At 38.7% G+C, this 27,657-nt stretch overlaps 1 protein-coding gene across 6 annotated transcripts in view; it reads right to left on the bottom strand.

Moving 5' to 3' along the window:
- SHISAL1 (shisa like 1) overlaps positions 1–27,657 on the bottom strand; it is a 56,890-nt gene that overhangs the window by 11,032 nt on the left and 18,201 nt on the right. For 5 of the 6 annotated variants that reach the window (XM_086885161.1, XM_086885159.1, XM_086885163.1 and 2 more), the window contains 2 exons: positions 10,676–10,774; positions 4,505–4,718 (listed from right to left, as the gene is read on the bottom strand). In XM_086885161.1, coding sequence (XP_086741287.1) covers positions 4,505–4,718; positions 10,676–10,742 — 281 coding nt within the window. In that variant the 5' untranslated portion in view covers positions 10,743–10,774. Of the gene's footprint in view, positions 1–4,504; positions 4,719–10,675; positions 10,775–22,357; positions 23,226–27,657 lie in introns of those variants that run through there. The other variant, XM_086885160.1, reaches the window with a different exon arrangement.

The following is a 27,657-nucleotide window of genomic DNA, read 5'->3' as shown; positions in this document are numbered from 1 at the left end:
CCTGATGGCTACTATTTAAAATTAAAACTACCCTGCAAATCAAGAAGATGTCCTCATTAGAAAATAACCAATCTTATTTATACAGAATAACTGTAAGGCCAGAAACACATAAAAGAACCTGGAATCCAAAAACTTCTAGGACTTACTCTCATTTCACTGACCTGAATGATTTAACTGTCAAAGTTTATTCTTGCAATCTGGTTTTCCTGATCTTTTGGGCAGAAGTTCATTTTTTTCCTAAAACTAAAGTGTGAACAAATTCCAAATTTGCTGAGTTTTGAATTATAGAGTTTGTTCAATTACACGCTGTATCATGTTGCATCCATCTCATTCATTCACTCTTTGAGACAGGTAACAAGCTGGTTATGACTAGCCTATATCTTTTTAGTAGATCTTCTTGGATTTTATGTGCAGCCCATAAATAAAAAAAGTAACTCATTTAGAAATTCAGATTTGAAAGAAATAACAAATCTAAACAATTGTGGGCTGAATTCTACAGTTGCAGAGTTTAAATGTGGGCAGATGGTCACAGAAATGGTTCCTTCCCCTGTTCTACTTAAAAGGGGCTGTTCCTTCGAGTAGTAAAAATAAGGGTTGTCCCTAGGATATGCAAGATTACATCCTTGGTACTGAGGAAACCAGTGCAATTTTTCCATCTACACTTTAAATGGGATTTTTTCCCCACTATTTTTCTTTTATAATTATCTCCAGGACTTTGTTCAATCGTGAATTTTCCTAAGGAATCTCTTACTACTGTACCTGAGAGATCTTCCCTGCCAAATTACATACTTTTGCAACAGTTGGTAGTCAGATTGATTTATTTTTTTTTTTTTTTTTTTTTCTTTCTTGACAAGATGACTCTCTGAGTGCTATTTAAGCAAACACCATTTCTGCAGGGGACATTCAGTACCTGCAGAAAGAAGATGTTATTCTGTTCCCACATTGCTTTGGGTGCCAGTGTTGGAATGAGGTGTTCAAAAGCCATTCCACTCTGAAAAACTGGACTCAGAGATAAGGAAAAACACGGATACACTACAGACTGCCAGAACATTGCTCCAGTATCAGATTAAGGACCCCTGTCACAGCAGTACTACTGATAATCCACCAAAATATGCACAACAGAAAACTTGACTATGAAAACTAGATAAATTAGACTCAAGTGGATACTATTTTTATGAATAGTTACACAATTTCTTAGATGGTTCTAAGGGAAAATACTTTGGATTACAGAGCTTTTCCTGTCTGTTAGTCAGTATTTGTGTATCTATATTTAATACTAAATGAATTATTCACATTCAAAAATATTAGAGACTGATTAATCTGCATGGTTGCAAAGATATAATACTCCCAATATTTTGCTCTTATAAAAACATATAAATATTGTGCTACAGTAATGGAAAAATGTAAATAAATATGACTATAGTTGCATTGTGGGACTGGTGAAGACAAATGGGCCTTTTGAGCTGCACCATATCAAAGTAGTCACAAGTCACTTAATTAACTTTTTCCCTCAACTGTATTATAAAAAAAAAAAAACTTTGTTTTGGTGATCACAAGAATGGCTAAGGGGAAAAATAAACCAAATAATAATATTAAAATAAACCAAGCAATAATATTGAATCATTCTTCCCTGAAAACTATAATCCATTTTTTTTCAGTTCATTGCTATTCCCATATCTTAAATTATTCTCCTCTGCCACAGTACAATAGGTTCCATCAGACTTTTTTTCAGTGGTGTGTGAAATTAGATCTAAACAAAGAGCTGACTGTCACTGTAAACTGAAGCCTGGATGCATTAGGATCCAAATTATCATGAACGATAAATAAAGTCAGAGCATTAAGAAAGAACCTTTTTGCAATGTTTTTAATGTAGGCATGTAGGGTTCACTTCTTTCTGCTCCTTCCAAAAATACCAGGAATTCTACCGATGTCACCTTTTCAGGCTAAGGAGATCTGTCTCCTGTCTCATTCCATGGGTGTAGTTTTACGTAGGAAGCAGTAATTCAGCTCACTTTCCTGGTCCTGACAGATTTATCAGAAGTGATGTTTGAGGAACAAGGTTCTATTCCTGCACTTCTCTACGCTACACCTCCAGAGGCTTTTTACTGTATCCAGTATGTCACATATGTACATATGTCATACACCTTTGCAAAAGTTCACACACAGCTGATGTCCCTAGAAAATCCTGGACTGGACAGTAAATGGTCTGCAGCTGGTTTTCAACCACAAATCCTACCAACAAAAACTACACAGGGACCTCTTTCTCCATCACAATTGAATAAGGTGACTTTTAAAAAATAGCTCTACATGAAAACTAATGTAATTGCTTTTGCTCTAAATATTTTTATCAAAATGAATGCTGCACTTCACAGAATATCAAACTCCTTTTTTTTTTTTCTTTCCAAACTGCTCACACACACAACAGTCCAGTGATATGAAGACCCCTGGGTTTATTTCTCTGGGGGTGTGTGCACATGTGCAGATGTGAGCGGGCAAACAATGCTGGAGGCAGAGAAATGCCCTGTTGTCCTGGGGCATCTTTTGCAATCAGCCTGGACCTGTTCCTCTGCCTTGGAAAGGGGCTGGTTGCCCTCTACATTGGTTGCTTGTGAAAGGAAGGGCAGAAGAGCCTTACCTGAATAAGCTCTGGCCATGACTAGACAGAGTAGCTGCTGAGACACTGGGAAAAGCCTGAAGCATTGGCTTTGTGTTTGTCTGAACTGCCTTTGATGGTAACATCCAGACCTCTGAGAGACAGGATGGTAGGGCTGGTGCAGGGTTTACAGAACAGCAGGGCAAGAAATAAAACAAATTTGCTGTATGCAGGACAAAGACCTGGAAAAGCGGGGGTGCAACATCCTCACAAGCCCTTCCTGAGGCTCATTTTATCGCTTTAAGAGTGCAGCAGATTCTGGCTTTGTCTGTGACTACCTGCAGAGCCCTTCTGTTCCGGGAGTCCTGTAAGGACCTCTGACATCCAGGACTGCTGAGGGAGCAGGGCCACCCCAGTACACAAAGCGGCAGCACACCCTGGATTTTTAGCATGTGTAGAGCACACATTGTGTGGGACCACTAGGGCTATAAACTCTACTATCAACTCCAGGTTACCTGGAACTATTTATGTTGCCAGATTTGGAGAGCCCCAGGTGAAAGGTCTTGAATTGTCTGGGCTGCACAAAAGGTGGAGAAAACGGATGGTCTTTAATGGGCTTGGTACTACAGTATCTTCCCAGTGTTCTGTGTGATCTGTTCCCATGATCCCAGATACACTACAAAGCCAAGGCAAGGAAATTCCTCCTGAAAGACCTAACTGCACATAAAGTAACACCACAGTATAGATCCACATTGATTTAAAGATACCTTATATGGGTAGAGTATGTTTTTGTCTGTCTTTGAAGGTGATTGATACTTTAACAAACAGTGAATTTAGAGAATGCAACTTCTACATATATGCAAGACTGAAATTTCTCTGGGCAGGTCTGTGTGAGGTCCTATGTGAGGAGTGGATGTTAAGGCAGGCAGTGCTTTGCTGATTCCATGAGCTGAGCACAGCAGCACACAGTGAGTTAGAGCAGACAGCATCAGTATTCCAGCACCATCATCTCCTAACAGCCCTGCTCCTGCTCCCATAGGGATGAATACAACACACCAATTGACTGGCACCACAGAAAACACCAAAATCCTGCTGTAAACAGAAATCCATACACTGTGATTCCACCTGTCTTTAATCTGCCCCTTCCTTGTCCTGGAGGGGCTGAATACTAGGATAAAATGGCAAGGAAATCAGACTGATCAGAATTTGATCTTGGGGATTACACCAAGGGATATCACAGCAGATTAGTGTGGCCAGAATGTCAATACTAAATAGGAAACTGACCACCATGGAAGATTTTGTTCCTGTAAATAGGTATTCAGTAACCTAAAAGATCTACTTGCTACTTCCTACTTCTTCATAAATAAAAAACTTACTGACATTTATTTTGGGGGACAGCCCTCAGCAGAACATGGAAGTATCCCAGGTAACAGGCAAAGAGACCACACAATGTTGATATAAAAGTAAATACATTCTGTTCCCCAAGGCTAGTGATTTGTTACAAGAGATTAAGATTCAAAAACATTAGGGGTTTCAAACAGACCATTTGCATTGATATGGAAAATATCAGCTCACTCCCTCTCTCACCTATGAACAGCTTTGGGGTTTATTTTTACTGATGCACATTTAAACATAGTTTGGATCAAATGAGGGTCAGGGAAAAGACTTTTCTAACTTTTATATGAAACTTCTACTCTCCTTGAAATGTTTACAGCCCACATCAAAGCAAAGAAAGCAAAACTGAAATATTCTTTCTTTTAGGAGCTCTGCAACAATAAAAAACCTTTTAGTAATTATTTTCTGTATTTATATGCAATTATTCTAATTGCTTCCACCATTAAGTGCACCTCAGACTCTGCTATCAGACCAGGAACAGTTTCGTGAAGAGTACTTTAAAATTTGTTTACTTACTTATGCATATATCCATCTGCATTCCCTGTTAAGTTCATCTGCATAACAGTCTGAAATTCTGTCTCATTGCAGCAATATTTAAACACTGTGTTGTTATGGTGACAGCAAAAGATGTAAGATTTATTGTCAGAAAGACGGGGGCAGTGAAAACCAAAGTGGTAGCGACCTTTGTAGTCCGTGTATGGCTCGCAGACCCGAAAATGTGCAGACAACACTGGAAAACAAAAACAACATTGGCTTTGTCAGTCATTTCTGTCACCTGTATGTTATCAACTTTCATTTTTCAAGACTACACAATTGCTGGTTGATTTCTGAAAAGCATGAGTAGTTCAGAACTTTCAATGTTTTAACATTTAGTACTTAAAGGTAAGAATGTTCAGACTTGTGTCGTATTTTGAGTTCTGTTGCTTCTGTGTTTCTGATTACTGTTGTTTGTTTTAAGGGAAGGGAAGAAATGCCCTCAGCCTTAAGAGTAACAAAAGTATTTAGGGAAATGTTTTCATACCCCTGTTCTAAAGGTAGGGATATCCACAACACACAACAATGTTCATGTTTGATTCTCCTGGGACAATTTAATAAAAAAAAAAAAATCTATGTAGAAACTGCAATAAAAATTTGACGATACTTGGTTTACTGTTCCTGATTTCTTCTCTAAAGATCAATCTTTGATAAGGAATACTCTATCAAACAGTCATTACAAACAGTATAACAAATCTGAACAACTGTGGACTTGCAAATAGACAGAACTAATAAAATACAGGTGCTCCTGGGAGTTCTTACATATCTTCTTTAACAAGTTCTCAAGGAAAGTGTTTATTACAGCTCTGAGAACATTTTTCTTTTTTAAAGTCATGTGCCACACCATCACTTTTACTGGGGGAAAAAAACAGCTTTCCATAGATACCCTTTCATCATCTTAGTTTCCCTAAGCTTTTCAATTGTGCAGAGGGGCAGGAGAGAGGCCCCTTCCAAAATGGTCATAAGCAACCATATGCAGCTTCCTGGAAGACTTTTGGGAGTCAGTATTTGGTTCCACACTCACAATTTGTGCTACAGTAGGTCTTACAGCATCATTTAGGAGTACACGTACCCCACAGACAGCCCAAAGGGCTTAACCTGTAAGGAAAGTGAAATGTGGAAGCTGAGTCTGAATCCTCTTAGCAGTGAAATGCTTTTCCTTTGGAGAACTGAGACTCAGCTATGCTGTGGGAAGCTGCTGCTCATAAGGTTACACCAATTAATAAATGATACATTCACTTTGGACTGACAGAATTAACACTTGTAATTTGGTGCGTAAATTTTCTGTCAGTTTACCAGTACAAGAGTTTACACATAATGGCTTGCATGGATTTAGCTGAACTGCACTGTACCCCTCTGCACAGAGCACCTGTTAATGTGCAATTGCATCTGTGCACCTTATCTGTCTAATCATCTTTTTTTTTCTACCTTACTTAAAAAAAAAAGCCTATTCCTAACACTTTTTTTTGTCAATTTTATAATTACATTAATTTCAAGACAAAATTTAAGGATTGTGACAGTGGAGATCACTTCATTTGTGTGTGGAGAGTGGGAGCCAAGAGCAGAGTACTACACTCACAACAAGGTAATCTTGTACTGCAGCCTGAGTCAAGAAAGCTCACTCTAAATATTTATGTGTGCATATAAATATACCTGGCATCATTACTGGCATGAAAGAAGAAATAATTTTTTTAGATTAATTCAGTCAAGAACTGAAAGTGCTGAAGAAAGCCATTCCTAAAGGAACACAGATACTGAGATAACGAATTACCTACCTGTTCTTGCCCTACCTGGGAAAAAAACACGTGTTCCAAATGTGAGGATACTATCATCAGTAAAGAAACTTTCTTTAGACTTAGCTGTTCAACACAGTCTGCAACTCTTGTAACAAATCTGCATGTTCAAATTCTGTCACAAAATCCACACAGCATGGAATGAGTTTGTTTGAATAAGTAATTTGCTGCATCCCTCACTAATTAACACAGCAATAATAAAAGTGTGCCAGGACAGATTATGATGTCAAAAACCTCAATGTTTGCAGCTGGAAGAGACCTCTGGAGGCCATCTCATGCAAATCCTCTGCTTGGAGAGGGCCACCTGTTTCCCAGAACCACGTCCAAATGGCTTTTGAGTATCTCCAAGGATGGAGACTCCATATCCTCCACAAGCAACCTGTGGTAGTGCTCAGTCCCCCTCACAGTGAAAAAGCACTTCTTGACGTTTGGAAGGAGCCCTCTAGGTTGCAGTTTGTGCCAATAGCCTCTGGTCCTGTCACTACCACTCAGGTTAAGCCTGCTTGTCACTGCCAAGTGTTTTGTATAACTGCACATGTGGATGTGTTCCCCGATCCCTACATAGCTCCTTTGCACATTTTAAAATTAAAACAATCCTCAAAGTTCTCTGAGAATGAAAACTGAGAAAAAAATTATTACAGAAGGAAGGGAAAATTAAGATAACCTCAGCTCCTAGGAGGATGAACATCTGCAATAAAACAGTCCTAAGCAAATCCTTAAATAGCAAAATGTGTGGGTGATTAAATAAATGCACGATGTGATGACTGAATCCCATTCTGAACTTGGCAGTCAGTGTGTGGTGGGTTACCCCTGCTGGGCAGCTGAACACCACACACTGACTGCTCGCTTCCCCCTCCCAGTGGGATGGGCCAGGGAATCAGAAGGGCAAAGAGAAAATTCATGGGTTAAGATAAACACTGTATAATAAATAAGAAAAAACCCCACAACACCAAAAACAAAAAACAAAGCACAAGTGATGCTAAAGCAATCACTCACTACCAGCAGACTGATGTCCAGCCAGACCCTGAGCAATTTTTGGATAAATTCCCACCCCACTTTTACTGCTGAGCATCCATCCCATGGTATGGAAACCACCTTGGCCAGAGTGAGTCAGCAGTGCCAGCCTGTCACCAGCCACACCAGTGCTGTGACACCAGCACTGCTTTGGTCACCCCGCTAAAACACAGCCTTGACCCCATCCCAGACAGACCTAACACACCTTATCCATTTATTGCAATCTCTGTAATTTCAGTTGCTGTTTTTGCTTCGCTGTGGATCACAGAGCAAATTAACAAAGTGGAAGTTATTTTCTTCCAAGTATCTTTGTTTTTGTGAAAATAACTTTGCTTAAATCCCCAGGTTTAAAGGACCTTATTTCTATAGAAATACTTTAGATAAAAGTATTGTACCTGTAAAGGCCTTGTCAGTTACAAAGGTGCAGCTGTGTCTGAAGTGGAGCTGCAAGTTCAAATTCTCACACTGTTTTTGAAAACAGTTACTGAACAGTTGATGCAGATGATCCTCTCTCTATTCCAGCTGACTTCAAGAGAATAGTCTGTCATGCTTCTTCATCACAAAAAAAAAGTATTACCTACTTTACCTTAAAAACTACACAGACAGCAAACATCAAACTGTTACTTCTCTATCTGGTCACAGCTAGAGATCCACTTAATGTACATTTTTAATTTAGATACAAAATTTTTAAAGCCCCAAGACTCTCTGAATGGTTGGTGTTTATTAAGCTTTCCATATGGAACCACAGAAATATTCATATGTATACATTTTACCACATGTTAACTTGCTGTGTGGATGTTCATTTCCTACTTCAAAGAAAAAATGCTGTAATGTGCAAATAATCTGACAATTTTTGCCTGTTAATATAAACTTTGCTGTCAGCACTGATTTTACAAGTGTGTTTCAATCCTTTAAATGAGTAAGCATCAACATTTGCAAAACCAATCTAAGAGTTAGTGGTCAGAAAGTCATTCTTCCAGCATGAATGCACTGTGCTCCTCCTGTTATTATGCATTCCTTGTGAGCCCAGTAAAACCAGTAAGCTAAAATGTCACTGTGATGAAATAAATCATCACAATAGTCACCAGCACTGAAATAAAATACCTCAAGTTTCAGTATTCTCAACCCAGAATTTGACTACTAAGATTGTTAATCTTAGTATACCAAAGACTTGGAAGTTAAGCAAGATCTTACAGATGGAAGCCTGTATATCTAGGTCACTCAAAGGGAGCCTTGCCATTAGATTTTCATTTCAGCTCAGGTTAAAAATGAGGTTCATATCATTCCAGTGAGAGTAACATCCTTCCCCCTCCCCTCCATCATTCACTGCATAAAGCCAATAGTTTTTCTTTATGGAAACTTATCTGTTTTGGACAAAAAAAAAATAAATAAATACATTGTCTGGCTGAAAAATAATAATAAATTTCCTCTTGTAAAATGTGTTGCGAGTCACCTAATGAACTAAATGCCTTCCTACAGATGACTGTGGCAAAATTCCACAAGGAGGGAGCAAGTTTGGCTGGCATGAAAGATTTGTGTTGTCTTAAGCCTGGATTCTACATGCTAATAGAGGACATCAGATAAGAAAACACCAATAGCCAAGAACCAACAAAATAATAAACACATCTACAAAACCAATAGTTATCAAGGATAATTGATAAATTATATAAGAAGTAAAAGCCGTGTGTAATTGGTTTCTAATAAAAGCATGCACTTCACAGACAGTATTTCTAAGAGAGGAAAAAAGTAAAAAAAAATGTGACTGGGTTTGAGGGGATAAGGGTTTGAGGGTGTGCTCCAGTTGCTGAGTACAGCTATTTGTATACACAGTGCAATCACAGTGTCCCACTCAACTCCAACACAGGTATTTATCATCTTGAGGAAGATGGGTTGGAGGAGTGGGATCTCAGGACAGCTCTAGTAGAAGTCTCCCATGAAGAGTGGCAAAGGTATAAAAACTTTAAAATCGACAGAAGAGACTGGAGCAGCTGGAACAGTTTTGTGATTGATCTCTGTTTGATCACTTCATTGAATACTGCTTGATAACCAAGTTCATTGCTACAGCAGGGAGGTAGATTTTTGAAATTTCTTTAGCCTGGAGGAAGACAAAGAAGCAGCTCCAGCCCCTGTGCCTGATCCTAGTTCATCAGAGGAGGACAGTTCCATAATTAGGAATGCAGTGCCATACATGGGGATTTCAGGGGAAGGGCTCTAAAGGAAAGCAGTGATTTAACACGAGCAGAGGAGTGATTTAATTGATAATATTATAACACTATTAGCAAAAGGGCTGTGTCAGAGCTAAGTAATGAACTATCATTAGCAAGAATCAACTTCAACACTGCAAACAAGCAATAAGACTCTGTGCAACAAAACATTTGCTGGGACTGACAAGAATATGAATATTTTAAGAGTATTAAAGACACAGACTCAGTAGTAACAATTTTAACTTAAGCACAAGGATACTTTAAGAAACATGGTGCCTGGTAAAGTTTTAACTCCAGTGGTTGGGGATGTGATGTACAAGAGAATAAGGATCAGTGATTGAAAAAAAAAAAAAGTCTTTTTCTATTAAAAATTGCCTCAAGAATGAAGGATAAAAGATACTGAACTAAAAAGCTGTAAGACCAAATCTATTTGGACTGAGAACCTTTAAAAACTTTATTTTAAATATTCACTCATGATTACAAAAAACCCTAATGCCATAAATGACTTCTGATGAACAAATACAACCAATAATCAGAGCACTCAACTAATTCTCAAACAACTGGCACATTTCCACACAAACCCTTTCTGTGTGCTAATAGCAAACATCTAGAGCAGAACTACCAAGCAACAGGAGAAACATCTCTGGTCCAGTCAATTCTTTAGATTCAGGAAAATTACACAGATTCCAAGTTCAATCCTTTACATTCTCTGGTGTACACACAGAAAAACACAACTGGAATCTGACTTGCTCTGCCTCCAGTGGATGGCTATTTAGCAAATTGGATGTGTTTTCTGATGGTATAGAAATTATTCCTTTCTTTAAGGTGTGCTGAAAAAATAGCATATCCAAAGAAATAACACTACTCTTCCAACTTTCCAGTCTGCTTTGTTCTAAAAGTGAATTTTCAGTTCCATTTCAAATTCCAGTTTTCAGTTCTTAAATACGAAGAGGCTTCATTTATACTGGAACTAGATGATCTTGAAGGTGCCTTCCAGCCCTCACCATTCTATGATTCTATGACTTACTTATTATGAAATTAACAATCATTTGGCCTTGTTTATTTTGTGGGAACCCAGTATTAAATTACAATTATTTTTTCGCTGTGGCACACATCAATAAAAAATAAATTATAAAAGTTACCTGCTGACAAGAGTAATGAGAGCAGAACCATCAGCACATTCAAGGACTGTTGACCACAACTTGTCATCGTTGGCTTTCATTGGTCCATTAGAGAATTACCTGTTGGACAAGATGCAACATCGTGATTAAATGTATATTTCATCTCCTTTCATTGTTCAAATGTTCACTTCCCCACAAAGCTTTGGTAAAATAAGATGGCTTCGCACAGTAGGGGAAAAAATCAGATTTTTTTCTGCCCTTAAAAGTGACATAAAATCTCCTTTATACAGTTAAAATTACTTTCTCATTTCACCATGGATATACACAGCTGTTTATGTACTTTTCATTAACCAGAGTAGAGATGATTTATATAAAGTCTTTACTGAACATTCATACATTCCCTGTAATCTACATCCAGCAGAACTGTCTGTTTTACTGTTACAAAAACAGGTTATTGTATTATATGTGTAAGGGCTAGAAAAGAATAAACAACAGAAAAACAAATTGGCTGCTTTGAAAGTGAATCTGTTTTACCCCATTAGAGGGTGCAGTCGCTCAGAAAGTGGGTCAAGTAACTGAAATGGTTAGAAACACTTCAAAAAAGGTCTTTTCATTAGCATCAGAGCCTTCCATGGGATTTTTATTTGCTTGAAGGACAGGGAGTGAGAAGTGATGTGGTTTGATCTGACTGGCAGCCCTCCTACAAAGGCTCTGCTTGGTGTTTCCCAGGCAAGGTGAGTCAAACAGCTCTTCTCTTCCCCTCCATTCAACAGCAGCAGCTGCACATTCAACAGCTGCAGCAGGTACTGTCCCAGGTGTCACCAGCAAGGTGAGCAGGACCAGGTGGAACCCGGTGCTGCCATCACTGATAAATCCAACTAACTCTAGGTCTTGGAGGTTTCCAGCATCCTGACATCACACTGACAGCAGGGCACAACAAGAGGTGATTTCTGCCTTTGCACACAAACGCTGTGTGCACTTAGGGCACAGCCAGGATGGGCTTGGGAGTGCTGCAGAAAGCTGGTGTGATGAATACAACTCCTGCACTGCTAAAATTGCTCTAAGATGTTTACAATGGAGCAGCTTGGGGGGAAAAAAAAGGGAATTTGCAATTTCTGTAAAAATTACACTGCTCCCGACACCTCAAGAGACACATTTTGCCAAATGCTTATGAAATAACACTGTATCCTATAAATACTACATGGTTTACTAGTTGGTGTCTCCTACAACCTACTGAATCAAATGAAAATCCCCAAACAATTGCACCTGCACGTAACAAAAGGGGGAGTGGGTGAAAATGAACACACCGTAACTGAATCCTGAGTAACAGACTTGGGCACTGGAGGGGAGACACAGTGCTACCTACAAAGTGTTGGGAGGCAACAGATTCCTCACTAACACAAAATGCTGTCTGTGGCACAAGCAGATTCACCAAGAACTACCTTAGCACATAAAAAAAGACCTAAAAATCAGTGTAACTTTTGTACAAGAAATCATAACATTGTACACGATTTGCTACAAGCATGATTAACACCCAAACCACTGTGTTGCTAGCTTTAAAATAAGCCAATTCCTCCAGAGGAAAACAATTTGAAACTATAACACTGAAACAAGCAAATAATAGTGCAAGAAACAAGGAATTCTAAGTAAGAATATTTGTCATTAATACAGTTTAAAAAACTGCCTCCTTTTTTTCAGAAGGAAAATCATATTAATTATAAAATTAACCAGACTTAAAGTTGGAATTGTAATTTTTTTTTTTAAAAATAATAATAATGATATAAACCAGAGGTTGAGAATGTAGGCATTTAATCATGAAAAACAGCTACAAATAACAAGATACTGCCAATATTTATAGGAATATAAGGAATTTGATATTTTCCTGAGTAAACCAAAGCTGCAGGAATTCTGGTAGTGATTCACTACTGAGGGAAATCTTGGCCTTTGCAACGGTAAATTAAAAGGAGATCAATAAGCACTCCCATTGTGTATCTGGGATGACAAAGATGTTTGGTATAGATATTAAGTTTACTACTATTAAATATTTCCATGCCAAGAATAATTCACGATGACATTAATGAATTGATACTAAGGTTTGTAATTTGATATTTGCAATTCTGTGTAGTTTGTACCTAGTTATTTCAGCAGAGCTGGCTGGGGGGACGTATATATCATGTTTTCCATTTGTTGGAAATTGGCAACTTTCAGAGGACCTGAAGAAGTGTAGAAGTAAATGAGATAATCCAGGTGATCATAAGATTGTGTGATGTCAATCCAGACAAAATTAATGGCATGGCTAATATGCCTTCCAATTAATAAATAGTTAAGGAGATAAATATAATTAATGTGGTCACTATGGGCTTATGGCAAAGTTAATTTTATTTCTCTCAGGGCCACTGATCAATGTAAAATATTTCACTTTAGTAGCACACAATTTGAGTAGACAGTGAGAACGATGAAAAAAAACTTCTTATCAGCTGTGGAAGGATAACTCAGTCTGGAAATCAGGTACATGTCTTGGAAAGTACAATCCTGTTATTAACTGAGTAGAGCCTCACTGCTAATTTCTTAAGCAGCACGGTAGGTACAAATCTAGAAGCTTTTCAGGGAGGGAAAATTTATTCAATTATATCCAACAGATTGGCCAACAATGAAACTGGCAGTTTAATCCAAATCATGCATTGCTTGTATTTCACTGAGTGTCAGCTGGGAGGATCAGAGTGGGGGACTAGACAGTGAGAGCTGCACATCAAGAACCAGCAGAGTGACAGAATCTGTGTAAATGAATACATACATGCATCAAGGTATATATTTGTGACAGTAGGGAAATGCTCCAATTTTATAACTTAATAAAGAAAAATTTTATTGCTTTAGTGATAATTACACAGTGTAAGACTATTTTTTGTAGGTCAGAAATACAAATAACTGTTCCTTGACTATTAATAAAAATAACTCCTTGACTATTTTGAGTTTTTTACATGCTACTGTCTGGCTAAAGCCATTGTATTTCACGCAGTACCATGGTGACATCTGTGAGCTATTAGAGCCCAATCAGCCACTGGAGGAGATAAGCATGGCAACAGAGTGTTATGCTACAAGGAAGAGCCTAATCATACACAGTATTTCCTAATGTCCAGCCACAGAATAGGGAGGGCAGAAACATGGCCATTAGCAATGATCTAGATAAATAAATTGGCATTTATTATTGTTATTAGTTAAAGACTGATGGCATTTTAAAACAAGAGCATTACATCCTGAAGGACGGAGGAAAAGAAGATTTAGTTGTAGTCTCCTTTTTTGTTTTTTGAGTAGAAATTGAGGGCCTGGAGGCTGTGTGATTATGCTTTCCTTCTAGTTCAGAAAACCAGCAATTAGAAGGGTGGTCTAACACACCAGTTTTCATTTTTAATGCACCATTCTAAGCTTATTTGTGGTCATTGTGGAGGTAAGGATGATGCCCATCCTTTTACTTCTCCTTTAATTTGTACCCTCACACCACCTCCTCCCCCTCTGCTAGCAATCTCAAGTATCTCTGCAGCTACCCCAGAAAGCAGACTACAGAAATGGCTGAGGAATCACATTTTTAGAGGCTTTTTTTTCATCACTTTCCCACATCTTGTCCTTATTCCCCTCTCATTATTATTATTATTATTATTGTTATTATTATATAAGCAGCTGCATGGCTATGCCATGGCTACTTAGTTGTAGGCTGGGATTAAACCACGTCTAATCCGGAATAGAAGAGACAGTCCTCACTCCTGATTTTTGCTATCTTCTCATGAATAAGGATCCTGTGCAGAACGTTGCTTTCCCTTGAAGAAGATGCAGACATGCACAATCCAAAGAGAACAATGCTCAAAGGAAAGGTGCTGTAACATTATGATCAAGGGGACCATAGGAATGTATGAACTCATTATGCCAGATTTTACTTTTCTGTGACATTTTAGCTCTCACTGTATTCCTTACCTACATTGCTTTGGTTATCCCCATGGTTTTATCTAGCTGTCTTTTCTTGAAGGGAATCAGTGAATCAATGCAAAGAAAAGCTGCCAAGAGAAACAACCATTTCATAAGGGAAGATTCTGATGAAGGAATTATTTTCCCCTGACTTTAAAGGAAAAGAGAAGTTATGCTTAGAAGAGATGCCTGAAAAACAATGCACCTTTTGCATTTTTTGGTTAGTAGGAAGAACTAAAAGAAGCTAGAGCAAGAGAATTTATTAAACACATCAGCATTGCCTCACAAGTTTCTCTCTGCCTAGAACAGAAAATAGGGCAATTCAGGAGATAATTTAATTCCTTTTGTCTGCCACAGGATTAAGAACATCTAAACCATTCTTTGCTGAAGTTCACAGGATTCCCACCACCAATGCCTTTCTAATCTTGTCAGGCAATTCCCTAGAGTGCAAACCTAGAAAGGTTTCCCTATGCTCAACTTGCAGCTCCTTTGCTTTGCTGTAAGCCCTCTCTATCAGCAGTGGAGCTGGAGAACGATTTACCTACAGACACACTGGTTACACCTCTTTGCCTCAATCTTTTAATTAATACATACAAGAAGTGCTGTCATATCTTCACTCAGCCTCTTCTTAGGCTAACAGCTTACAACTCTTATAACAAGGATGTTTTTAAGGAAAGATTGCACATTCTATGACACCTCTTTTATCTGCCTCTATTCTTTGTAGGAAGGTTGTGCAAGTAATTTTAGCATCATTTTATTTTCTGTGGTATTTCCTTAGTGCCCTGTTCATTAGCGCCATAATAAACATCCCGATAGCTACCAGTTCTTCCAAGAGAAATAAAAACACAGCATTACCAAAGTGCAGAGAGCCACGGAGCTTCTGCTAATTCTCAGCTACTCAAAGGACACACAGGTAAACCCCTATTAAACAACAAGAGGCACATCTACACACAGACAAAACTACATGGGTGAAAAATCATATGGGCTACAGAGACACAATGCTGGTGCACTGTGGCAACACCAAGGGGATGAGTAACACAACCAGAGCATGACAGTGGTTGAGAAAGCTGTTTAAAATTAGATGGAAAAGGCTGTGATCCAAACCTAACTTCTAGTCCAGCTCTGTTCACTTCTCATTTTAAAGAGGGCTTAAAAATGCATCCAGTATGTGCTCATGAATGGCATTACAATGAAATTACAGGCTTATTACAAAGGAAGCAATATAACTGGCATGAAAGAAAACCTGATTACTAAGAAAACATGGTTTTGCACTGCAGCAATCTCAACAAAATATTTATGAAAAACAGATACTAGGTTTCAATTGATAGTTATCTTACTTGAAAAAAACCTATGAAAAGGAGCTGCTGGTAGGAACCTTCTGGATTATGCAGCACTGACATTATTCAGTGCCTTTTCCCTAAAAACATCTCATTACACATACACTGGAAGTTCAGCACAAGTGAATCTCAACCGAGCTGCAGATAAAGGCTTTGCAGTCAAGAGCTTTAGTACTGCTAAAGGTGAGGAAATGCATATTACATACCTAGGTCACAAAATTCTTCCCCCTTATTTACAAATATTTTAATTGAAAATATAAGCTGCTTTTTTTTATTACACCCTACAGTGTTTATTATTTCCCAGAGCTGTTCTCCAAACAGTTATATGCATGAATACTAAAAAATAAAGCTCTGAAGTACAGCCTGAAGCCCATCTTGTGAACTTCAAGTCGTTATTAACAGGACGGGGCCAAGAAACCTGCACATACCATAAGTCTCAGCTGTCAAAGCCACTCATTCCTCTCCTTTTACCTCTCTTTTACCCCTTCCCTTTTTCACCAACACATTTCGTTGGTCCTTGGGAACTGTCCTACAGCCACATCCTGGGAGACACATCATGAACATCCAAGCTGGAAATGGGTTTTAGCAGTTTCCACCCTAAGCACAATGCACAGCAGAGTCTGATATAGAGTTAATGGGTCCCTTTATTACAAAAGATTTAATTTTAGAGAGTCAGTGGTGCATTCAGACCTTATAATCACAAAATGTAACTGATGAGAAAATTCCACAAGAAAGCACAAACTATTTACAGCCAAATTCTAAACTGTCTCCGTAGCACATCTAGAAATATTATGGATAATACCAGAATGTAGCTGTAGAGCAAATAAGTGATTCATTACATACTTGCACTTGGTAGAATAAATGTTTAATTTCCTAGATTTATTGCTGACAAAGGTCAGAAAATTTTAGACTGTTGTCTGTCCTACAACTGGCCTTACACCATATACATTAGACCTCATTTTTGGGGAAAATTACTTTGTGGAGACAGTCAGCTTTGTGAAAATAACAGCTGCAGTTGTGATAATTTACTGACACTGACAACTAACTTCAGTTACAAGTTAGTGGCAACTTTCTCACTTGTCATTAAGAAAGATTCATTGTGCAGCCAAGAGCTGAAACCTTCCGTAATACTCTGAAACCACTGAGACTAAAATATTTGTATTTTCTCATTTGCATGTATTTTATCAGCCTGAGCATAGGCAGCTGATAAAGGTTTTTTTCATCCAGAACCCTAATTTTTAGTGAAATAACTCAGTTTAGAGGTACACCTCGATTACTGAGTCAGCTGAGGGGATTTTGTACAGCCCAACATCTATGATCTGTGGGAGCTCAACCAAGTGCTTTGTTAATGAATTCATAAATCTACCAGGGTGAGATTACCAAGCTATACACAAAAAGCAATCTAAGAAAACTGAATTTTCACTCTGAAATTATGAATGCTCTTGGGTCTCCACGAGGCAGGAATGATAAAGAATCATGTGTAATAATACATAATACTCATGTGTAATAATATTCTAAGACTATTCTAAGATTATTCTAAGATAATATATCTAAGGAAGGGATAGGATACATTTTTAAGTGATTACAAATCTCTACTGTTAATCAAGTTTCAGTTTTCAAAGAAATGCGAGGCTCTTCTCTAGGGAAAATTTGTGGTTTTTGAGTTACTCTCTGTACAGTACCAGAGCAAATGTGTTTTAATTTAAAATATTACCAAGTCTTAAATTAATAACAATTTCTACTAGTTTAATGTGAAATGGTTTGTCCAAGTAATTTTAAGGATGTCACTAAGAAATAAAATGAGTTTAGATGGTAAGATTAGAGGTTTTATAACAGCCAGGTTTTACAAAACTCCCACATCTAATCCCTCATCCTGCTTTACAGTATAGCTCTAAAACTTGTGAATGTGTGTACCTGTAAAAAGGGCAGTAAACCTGGTTAGTGTATTTTTAATATCCATTTGAGAAAAAAGTAATATATCAGCAGTTTATCTAGTGAAAAATGTGAGCACATTTCTGGTTTCCCCAACATGCTGTCAGCTGCATATATACAGAAAGCAGAAACTACCTATAGTCTCTCTGGGAACATTTTTGACATGTTTTCCTTTCAAAATGGCCTCTCCTGAAAAATAAGCCTTCCAGTGCAAAGTCTGTGGCATCTAAGTTTTATTTCATTCTCACATTCTTCAACATCAATTATCAACATCTGTATCTAATCAGATGGGTTTCTAACCTTCTGTCACTCTGGGTCTGTAGACATTTTCAAATGTTATTATGCTCAAAAGTGAAAAAATACGAGGAGTAAGTTAAACAAATTGAAGTCAACTCAGAAAACCATTAATTTGATCATATCAAATATGAAGGAAATCAGAATTCTCATAAATACTTTTTCCTCTTTCCATCAGCTTTAGAATGCATGTTTCCTTTTACAAATACAAATGACTCCATTCCTTTACAATCTAATTAATCATTTCAAAATGAAAAAAAACCAAACATTTTTTTCCCCTCAAGAGGATCATTTAACCATACCAACACAAAGTGTAGCTAACCTGACATAGCTGGATCAGCACTACAAGTATTTTGGCAGCATTATTTCAACTTTCCTAAGGATAACACCTCATTGTGCAAAAGGCAGGACCTCTTCATTTTTAAAACCTGAAACTAGTCCCTCAGGAGGAAAAGAACTCTGAATTCCTGCAAACATTTTGGTCATATCTTCCTTACACTCTTGCTAAAGAAAATTATGAAAAAGACCTACTGGAGTAAACTAAGAAACCAGAGAATCAAGATGAAAGGAACCCACAAGCATCAGCAAGTTCAAAAGAATCTGCCTCTCCTCTTAAAATGTCTGCAAATGTTTCCCATACTGAAATAGCTCTCAGTAACATCACAAATGAACGTTGTTTCTATAGCAGACTCTAACAGGAAGAAGAGCTGTAACTGCACCAGCTAAGGAAAAAGGAAACTCTGTGGGAGCCTCAGCCAAGGACTGCTAGAAGGAAAAAAAAAAACGCGCAGTAGAAGGTGGGAGTAACTTCCTTTTCACCTATTCTTTTGCCTCATTCTGACTGAACAACAAGCCTCACACTACAGGAGAAAATGCCATTTTTTACTGCTGCACACAAATACATTAAAGAGCTGGTTTCAGGGGCAGCACATGGCTGTACTACTGCAACCCTCCTAGCTCACAGCTATTCTAATTAAAACCCCTGAATTTTCAACCCCAAGAACACTGGATTGTTAACAAAAGCTTAATATTGATAGTAGCAAGGCAGAGAAACCAAGGAAAATGCTAGTGAATCCTTTATCCTCTCCTCTTAAGCAGAAATACCTGCAGGACAAAAGAAAGGACAATTTTTAGTAGTCAGAACAGCAGGTGTGGAGGTTGCCAAGCAGAAGGAGATAAAGCATGCAGAGCAACAGAAAAGTGGCTTTCAACAATTTATCTTCTTTCTTCTTTTTTTTTAAGATTGACATTTTTGGAACTGAAAAGCCAGGTAAAACAAAACTGTGCTGCTGGTGGTAACATCACATGGCCCCAAGCTTTGTTTCACACCCTTTATTTTACAAGATTTAAAAACTACTTTTTTTAAGCCTAGCTTGGGGTGTCTGTAGATTTTATGCTGTGCACAGAAGTGGGTGTGAGAGGAGCTGCATCCAAAGGCTTGTACAGAATTCCACAGAAATTCTGATTCTTGGCCTCCCGCGGATCAAGCATCACACACCCCTCTCCTCAGTGAGCCCAGTGCAGCTGAGAAAAATGGAATGTGCCAGAAGCATCAGCTGCAGATTGAAGCCACAGTTGTTTAGTATTTATTTATATATGTTCACTGGGTAGGTTTACATCCCTTACACAGATCAATCCAGTGTTCCAGCTGCTACAATCAACGCTGCATTTTGGCTCCAAACAGCCCCACCCCTAACAGCGGCCTCCATCTGAAACACTTCTATTAATAGGTGCATTAACTACAGCAATACACAGAGAACAATTTGCCAGAACTTTCTGAAATGGTTCCTCTGAAAGTGAAAAGTGACATGCACATCCCATTTTCCTTACAGCCCAGTATCTAGAACACCACCAGGAGAACCTCTGAAGTCCAAATATTTGGTAAGGATGAAAATATGGCATTCATCACATATATAACACAGAAAAGCTATTTACCAGCAAGCAATACTGCAGTCACGCAGTCTGTTCCTTCTCACAGATATTTTGGAGTCCAAACAAATGGAAAAAAACCAAAAAAAAACCCAACCAGACCAAGTGGAGGGGTGGCACCATTTCTAGTTTACAAAAAAGATGCTGATGCTCAGAGCACTTACAGTCATGAAGGAGGAATACAAAAGGTTTGAGTACTGTACATCAAGTTTGTAGATCTAATGCTTTAAACAGGAAATACTGATTTTAAAAGCCATGTGGAAAAACAATCAGGGTAGGGAAAAAGAACTTCACCTATGAGAATACAAATTCAATTGATGTTTAAAAGATTTTCATTAAGTTCATGTACAGAAGAGAGCATAGCTTGGGAATTCTGGTACACCAAATTAGGTAATAGTCAATTCTCAAGTTCACTGTAAGGTGCAGTGATGGCTTCTGGACTAGTAAAGCTGAGATGTGGAGGTCACAGGTTGATTACAACTTTCTGATAGTGGCTGGCAGATGCCAGCCACTCCATCTTTGAGATGCACTTACAAACTCTCTGACCCAAAGAACTGAAAATTTAATTATGCCTCTGTATAATTAAATACACACCTCAACATAATAAAAGATTGTGGTGAAAGGATACCATCATCACTTTGAACCACCCTTGCTGAAAGCAAGCTTAGATATCTTTGAAGGATCACACTTAATTTCCACATTTAGATAGAGAGGAGCAGCTCAAAATTAGGTAAGGAAGCAAAATAACGTAGAGTTTTAAATAACAAAAACTATTTTAAATATTAGATGTTTTGTTGCTGGAAATTTTAGCTGAACAACTGTTTTTCCTCTCTGCAATAATACTACATTACATGCATTACCTCAAAGTCGACATTAAAAAGTCCTTACTCATACGGGGACCAATTTCTCACATTCTCCTCACCATTCTTTGGGGTATTTTAGCAACATGAAATTAGTTACATTTGGTAAGCAACAATTTTATTACCATATAACACAGATAATTTTAGCTATTTCCCTTAAATGGGGAGCACAGAAAGCTAATCATAAAACATATTAAAAAAAAAAAAAAAAAAAAGAAAAAATAAAAAGCTGGAACTACAACATCCAAGGCAGGAAGGGCCTGATATGCTTGCAAATTTTATGAGCAGAGTGTTATTTTAATCCGGGTATCTCAAGGCATTTTCAAGGTCTGTTCCCAAAACATTATGCTTATTGTAACACTACTTATAGCTTCTTGTCTAATAAAAATCTAATCCTTTTGGCAGCTGCCACAGATCCTCATTCTGTAATCATTTTCTTTTCACCAACCATAAGGCCTTTCTAAGGAGAAATCCTTAGACCTTCAGTGTAACTGAACTGAATCTAATGGTATCTGTAAAGAGCAGAGGGGCTTTTTATATTTAAAATTAACCCATTTCAGTTACAGGTAATAAACCAGAATTCCCCACATAGAGAGGCCTGATATGGAGAAGGAAGGATTGAAATCTGCCTTCCTTATTTTAATTGGAATGACAACTCACAGAGACATCTCTGGACAACTCTGGGGGAAAGACAGCTATTATTTTAAGAGGCAAACTATGGAAATATTTAATTTCTATCTCATATAAATGAGACAGAAACTGAATGACAGCATAATGGGAAACACAGTTGTCCAAGTAAGAGAACAGTAGCCAGATAACCTGATTCTATTCCTTCCCATCTTCTAATGCTTTCAGCTACTTAAATCATTATTTAGTCCCTCCAACAAAAATGGTGTAAATAGAAGTGATCAGATCTGAAAACCCCTGTCCCTTCTTGAACTATATTCTAAATAATTATTTTACTAAAAATCAAAGCCAGCAGTCCATTCCTCAGCTTCCTTGGTAATCAACTGTCTTCTACACTAATAAACATATTGCTCTGGTTTGTGGCATTTCAGCAAAGGTCATATGTCATTCTCTTCTCTCCTTGCTGTCCTATTTTTTTTTTCTCTTCAAACAAATCCTTATATTGGGTAAACCACTTATCTCATGTTTTAATATTTGGGCTTCAACATCAGTTAAAAGGGCAGGCACAGACTGCAGCATGGCTTGGTGTAATTTCTACCATGTAGTCGTGTCATGAGCTGACTCTACCTTTAAGGTGGTTGTGAGAGCTAAGGAAGTTGAAGTTGCTGAGGACTGAAAGGAGTCCCTTCCTGACCAATTATTGGTCATTACTGGGAATTGACAGCAATTTTAACCATTGAAAAGGGAGATGAACTTGTGAACCCTACCTTAAGATGTAAAGTCAGGGCACTTTGGCTCTCTTTGTTTCCTGGCTGTGAAGGGTGGCGGAGCTCCAGGCCTCCCGTTCCCTGCCCAGGCCATGCGGCCGGGCGGGGGCTGGGCTGGGCCCAGCGGCTCCTGGCTGGGAGATGGGGGGGGCCTGGGGAAGGTTTTCCCGGGGCTCTGGCCGGGCCAATCTCTGGCTCGGCTGCAGGTTTTGCTGTGACTAAATTTACCAGAGACTGCCGAGTGGAGAAGGAGAGAAGCTCTAAACCTGCAGCAGGCTGGGGCGGCGACTACACTCTCCAGAGCAGCCATGAGGAATTTTCTATCGCAGACGGCTCCAGCTCCTGCACCAGCAGAGGTCACAGAGCCATCTACAAAGCCTGGGCAAGATTTTAACCTTTTCAATACCCAGATGAGACTTGCAGATTAATCTTTTTTTATCCAGAAAAGGAAAAAGAGAGTGATCAACATGAAAAGAGACTTTACAAACTACCAGTGACAAGAAAGAAAAGAAGCTTCAGGAAAGGTAGAGAATTAAGAAGATGCTTTAATTAAGATGAAGTATTTTTCTGTTAAAGCTATGGAGATGGACAATAAAGTCCTGAAAGAACTCCTTTAATTCATGACCATATATAGGGAGGAATAGAGTGTTCAAAGTGAAAACTTCGAGTAAAAAGTAGAGTGATTGTGATATAGTGAAGTGCTGGAAACAGTGAAGCGAAAATTTGAAGCCTTGGCGGGCAATGAGAAAACTATTTTCTGGTGGAGCTCACAGAAACAGATGAAGAAGACTTTTGCTTTTGAATAACTCATCCGTAAAATGCCATCCCTAAACTCATGGCCCACACACACCTCAGAGTGATGTGAAATGGGAGGAGTGAGTTCTGATGACAGCAGTTCTGGGCAGCTGACATCAGGGCAATGGAAAACTATAACAAAAATAGTTTTCTTGTGAGAAACTCCATAAATTAACAGCAAGAAACTTCTGTTTCTCTACAAAGACTGGTGAAAAGACTGTAGCAAGAATTGGGACTGTTTTAACCACCAAAGTTCCAAAGTTTTTGTCTCTGTTGTCATGTGAACAAGGGAATAGTGGGTAGATAAGAGATGAAAAGGTTTTTCTGGAAGTTCATTCTGGTGTTCTTATTATTGTAGTTTGTCAATAAACTTTCTTTATTCCTTTTAAGTCTTATGCCTGTTTTGCTCTTGTTCTAATTCATATCTCACAGCAAGAAATAAGTAATTTTTTTGTTAGTTACTGGTTTAAAACCACGACATATCGCTATCTCGGATTACTGTCCTTTTCAGGAACCATAACAGTGGCAAAGGAGGCCTTTCCAAGGGCTCTTGAAAAGTCAGTGCCCCAGCTGTTGGAGCTACTGAAGATCCTGAGGGTAACCTCAAGTCAAACAAACTTCTGAATACACTGTCAGTAAATTGTACTTTAGGAACATAATCTGGATTTGTAGTTACAGCAAAACGTAGCAAATAAACACAGCCCTCCTAAGAAGGCTTAACAAATCCAAGGTGTTTCATGCAAAGATGTAATTCATTTTTATTTAAAATCTTATCCATTCTGCACTAATACAATGCAGAAATTTGACTGCCCTGGCCACAACAGTGAAAAAGCATTGTAAGCCTACCAATTAAAGGAAGTCATCTGCCCCAAAAATGGTTTACATAGTTTTCCAAGCCCAGAATAGCATCTTATTCCACATGCACGTGACTCAAAGCATTAGACTAATCACTGGAAGTGCGACAGGGCTTTTTGGCAGAAATACACCTTACAACTGCTAGAACTTTAGTTTACCATCCTAGTTTTCTGCTGCGTGGTAGAACTATCAGGTGGCTGTACTCTAGTTCAGTAGGTTAGAAGACCATATCATTCCAGTCTTCCTCCTGCAGAACTGACTTCCAGATATGTGGGCATGAGGAGAAGTTTGTCTTAGAGATAGATTTCTTCTATATTCCTCTAATAAGGCTAAAAATGTTTTGAAAGAAAAATTAATTCCTGAAAAATCTTCATGTAATCATCAGAGCAATAAATTACTTATTTATATAAATGTCTGCTTTTCCTCAGAGCTCTTATCAGCATGGATATCTTTTACTTCAATAACTTCTACTGATTGGCTGTAAATAAATAGTAAGTGCTGCTGGACCAAATTAACATTCTTTTATTCTTGCTTTACAAACAGGCTGATTTGCCCTTGCAGTATCACTACTTTTGCATCCTACTTCCCAAAAAAGTTTCATTTCTCAGTATCCTCCTCTTTGGGACAAGTCTTGTATCGCTTGTCCTGGGAGAAATATGGGAGAAACTCAATAGTCTTAGATAAGGATCATAATCCTTATTTCAAAGAAGCACTCAGAAAATGAAATACTGAAACACCAATTAATTTGAAGAAGTAAGGAAATATTTCACAGTAGACTGTTATTTACACATAGATTAAAAATACTGCTTTCTTTGAGAAGGTACATCACACTAGGTCAGAAACCTTATCAACTAGAAACACCATCCAGTGAGTAAGAAATTCAATTAAAAGGAGGCCTTGTTCTTAACCTGATGTATTCCTAGCTAAGAAATCTCACACCATGCTTCTCTGTCACAGCTTTTTTTTCCTCCCCCAGCTGCTGTCCTTACCTCATTTGTGTACTGAAAATGCCAAACCAAAGGGCAAACCTGCAATTTCATCATTCTTATAAGCTCCAAGCATAGCAGCTTCTGAAGGCTATTTTGAACAATGAATTTCCAAAGAAAGTCATGCAATTAATCATCTTCCTTGTATTACAAGGTAATTAACAGTAATGGGGAAGGCCCTTCTAAAGAACAGAAGTATCTCTCAGTTTAAGAAGAAAACTCAACCTTGAAGCACAGCACTGATCACAAAAGAATTCAAGAAAAACCACACTTAGGGAAACACTTCCGAGTTAATCAGGCCTTTATCTTGCAACTGCAATATTGTGGGCACCAAATTCCATGTCACCCCTCCCAGCAAGGCTCATAACCAGGTTTGGCATCTGCGCTGTGCCTGCCTTCCAAACTCTCTCCTTGTCAAAAAGGGGCTCTTCAAATGAAGAGGGATGTAAAATATGCTCAGAGAAGAAAGCAAGATTTGTGTGAAGTGGTAACTTCCTCAGGAAAGTCAAGGGGTGGCAACCAGAGCTGAAACACCCCAGTGTGCTAAGAATCCCTGCTGCATATGGAAGAGTGAGCCCATTTGCTTCTCTAGCATGAAAACACCTGGAATCTTCAAACAGATGAAGCAAGTTATCAAGAAATCCAGAAGGCATTGTTTCTTAAAGCAATCAGAAAGGAAAGCTGGCCAGGACTGAAGACCAATAGGACAATTAAAGGTGACTTGGTTGGTGCTGCTGGGCAGGGATGCCACAGCATCCAACATTCCCCCAGCAGTGGGCTGGGGGTGGGTAAGGTCCCACCAGGGGACACAGCCAGGCCAGTGACCCAAGGGATATTCCAGACCATGTGACATTGATTCATACAAAACCTAAGAAAAGAAAGAAGGGGGAAGCATTGATTATTTACCATGTTTGCCTTTCAGAGCAACACTGGAGCCCTGCTTCCCTTGGATGTTGCTTGCTGATGAGAAATAATGAATAAAATCTTTGGGCTTTTTCCTTTGCTTGTGCACATCCAATTTTGGCTTTTGCTCTATCTCAACCTCTTGTCTTCCATCTCATTTTCTCTACCCTGTCCAGATGAGGAGTGATGGAGTGGCTTGGTGAGCACCCACCATACAGATACTGGGTTTGCCTGGCAAAGTTCTGGTAGTGGGTGGGCTACAGGGTGCCTTCTGTGAGAAGCTCCCAGAAGCCTCCCCCATGTCCAGCAGAGCCAGTGCCAGCCCAGGGCCCAGGACAGATCTGCCAATGGTCAAGGCTGAGCCCAGCAGAGATGGCAGCAATGCCTTGGGGATCATGGATTTAAGAACAAAAAAGTTATTGTACAGCGATAATTTGGTACAGAGATGAGTGAGATGTGATTAACTGCCCTTAACCCCCATTACCACCTCCCTGTGCTGCTGGGAGGGGAAGAATCGAGATTAATCCTGGGAAGGAGAGAGAGGTGGGGGACAGATGCTTTCAAGACTGGTTTTACTTCTCATTATCCTGTTCTCTGTTCATAAATGCAATCAATTTCCCTAAGTTTACCCTGGTTTTCCCATGACAGTGATGGGGGAGGGATCTCCCCCTGCTCCTATCTGAACTCCAGAGCCTTTTCTCTCCTCTGTGCAGCTAAGAGAAGCAGTGATAGAAAGGTCTTGATGGGTGTCTGGCATCCAGACAAGTAAAACTGACCACACAACGCCATTGGCCAGCAATACATAGACTTTTGAAGGTCTTTGACTGGCTGCTAAATGCCTGAAACACAAGATGAAGAGGTGCACCTAAGAAGAGACTTGGGATATCAGCCCGATGAACAAGCAGTTTCAATTGAACCATCTCAATTGCAACTGTGTAACAGTTCAGGAGAATGTCCATGTGAAGGACAAACAAAGCATCTGCAAACAAAATAATAATTATAAAACTCAGGGCAGTCATATCGGTCTGACAACCCACAGACATCTTCAAAATTTCCGCGGGAAGAGAGTGATCAGCGTGATTTTGAAAGCAAATATTGCTCTTAAAAAGGGAGATCTCCCACAGAAGGAAAGGTTTCAGAGTGTATCAGTGGTGATACCACTTGGAAATGGTAGCAGCTAACCTGAGTAAAGTGTTTCTTTTGTTGTTTGTCTTCCACGTGGAAGGGAACAAACCTGCCTCCAAGTAGGAGCACATCAGTGGCTCTCTGAGGCTACTCATACGGAGCAAAGACCAGAATCACCAGGAACACTTTAGTGGAAGCCTCCATTTTGGTCTCACAATCAGGACAAAGCACCTAGATTATCCAGCTTTTATCCAGTCAGGAAAGCAGTTGCACTGTATTTCAATTAGCCTTTCTATTGGGAGCATAAAAAAACATTCTGGGGAGCTTTGTTGTGCCCAAAGGGGAAGAAATAATCACAAGCATTAAGTATTTATATTGCACCATCTATATATTAATGCCACCTATTTTTACTGCTAAAAGCGAGACTGAAGTTTTCTTTGCATTTAATAACATTTTTTATTGAAAATAAAAAATTTGTACATTCTGTATAATTCATATTGTTCTACCATGCAAACATATGGCTCAGATTGCTCATTCGCATGAAGATAAATATGTTTATTCTCCCACTGACTCAGTGCTATGAGAAACTTATTCACTTTCAAGTGAAAGTCACCCATAATATAACTCAAAAATGAG

This window comes from Cyanistes caeruleus, chromosome 4 (genome assembly GCF_971803275.1).
Source record: "Cyanistes caeruleus chromosome 4, bCyaCae1.hap1.1, whole genome shotgun sequence".
Lineage (NCBI taxonomy): Eukaryota > Metazoa > Chordata > Aves > Passeriformes > Paridae > Cyanistes > Cyanistes caeruleus.
Note: the sequence above shows the minus strand (reverse complement) of the source record. Positions and strands in the feature narration are given on the sequence as shown.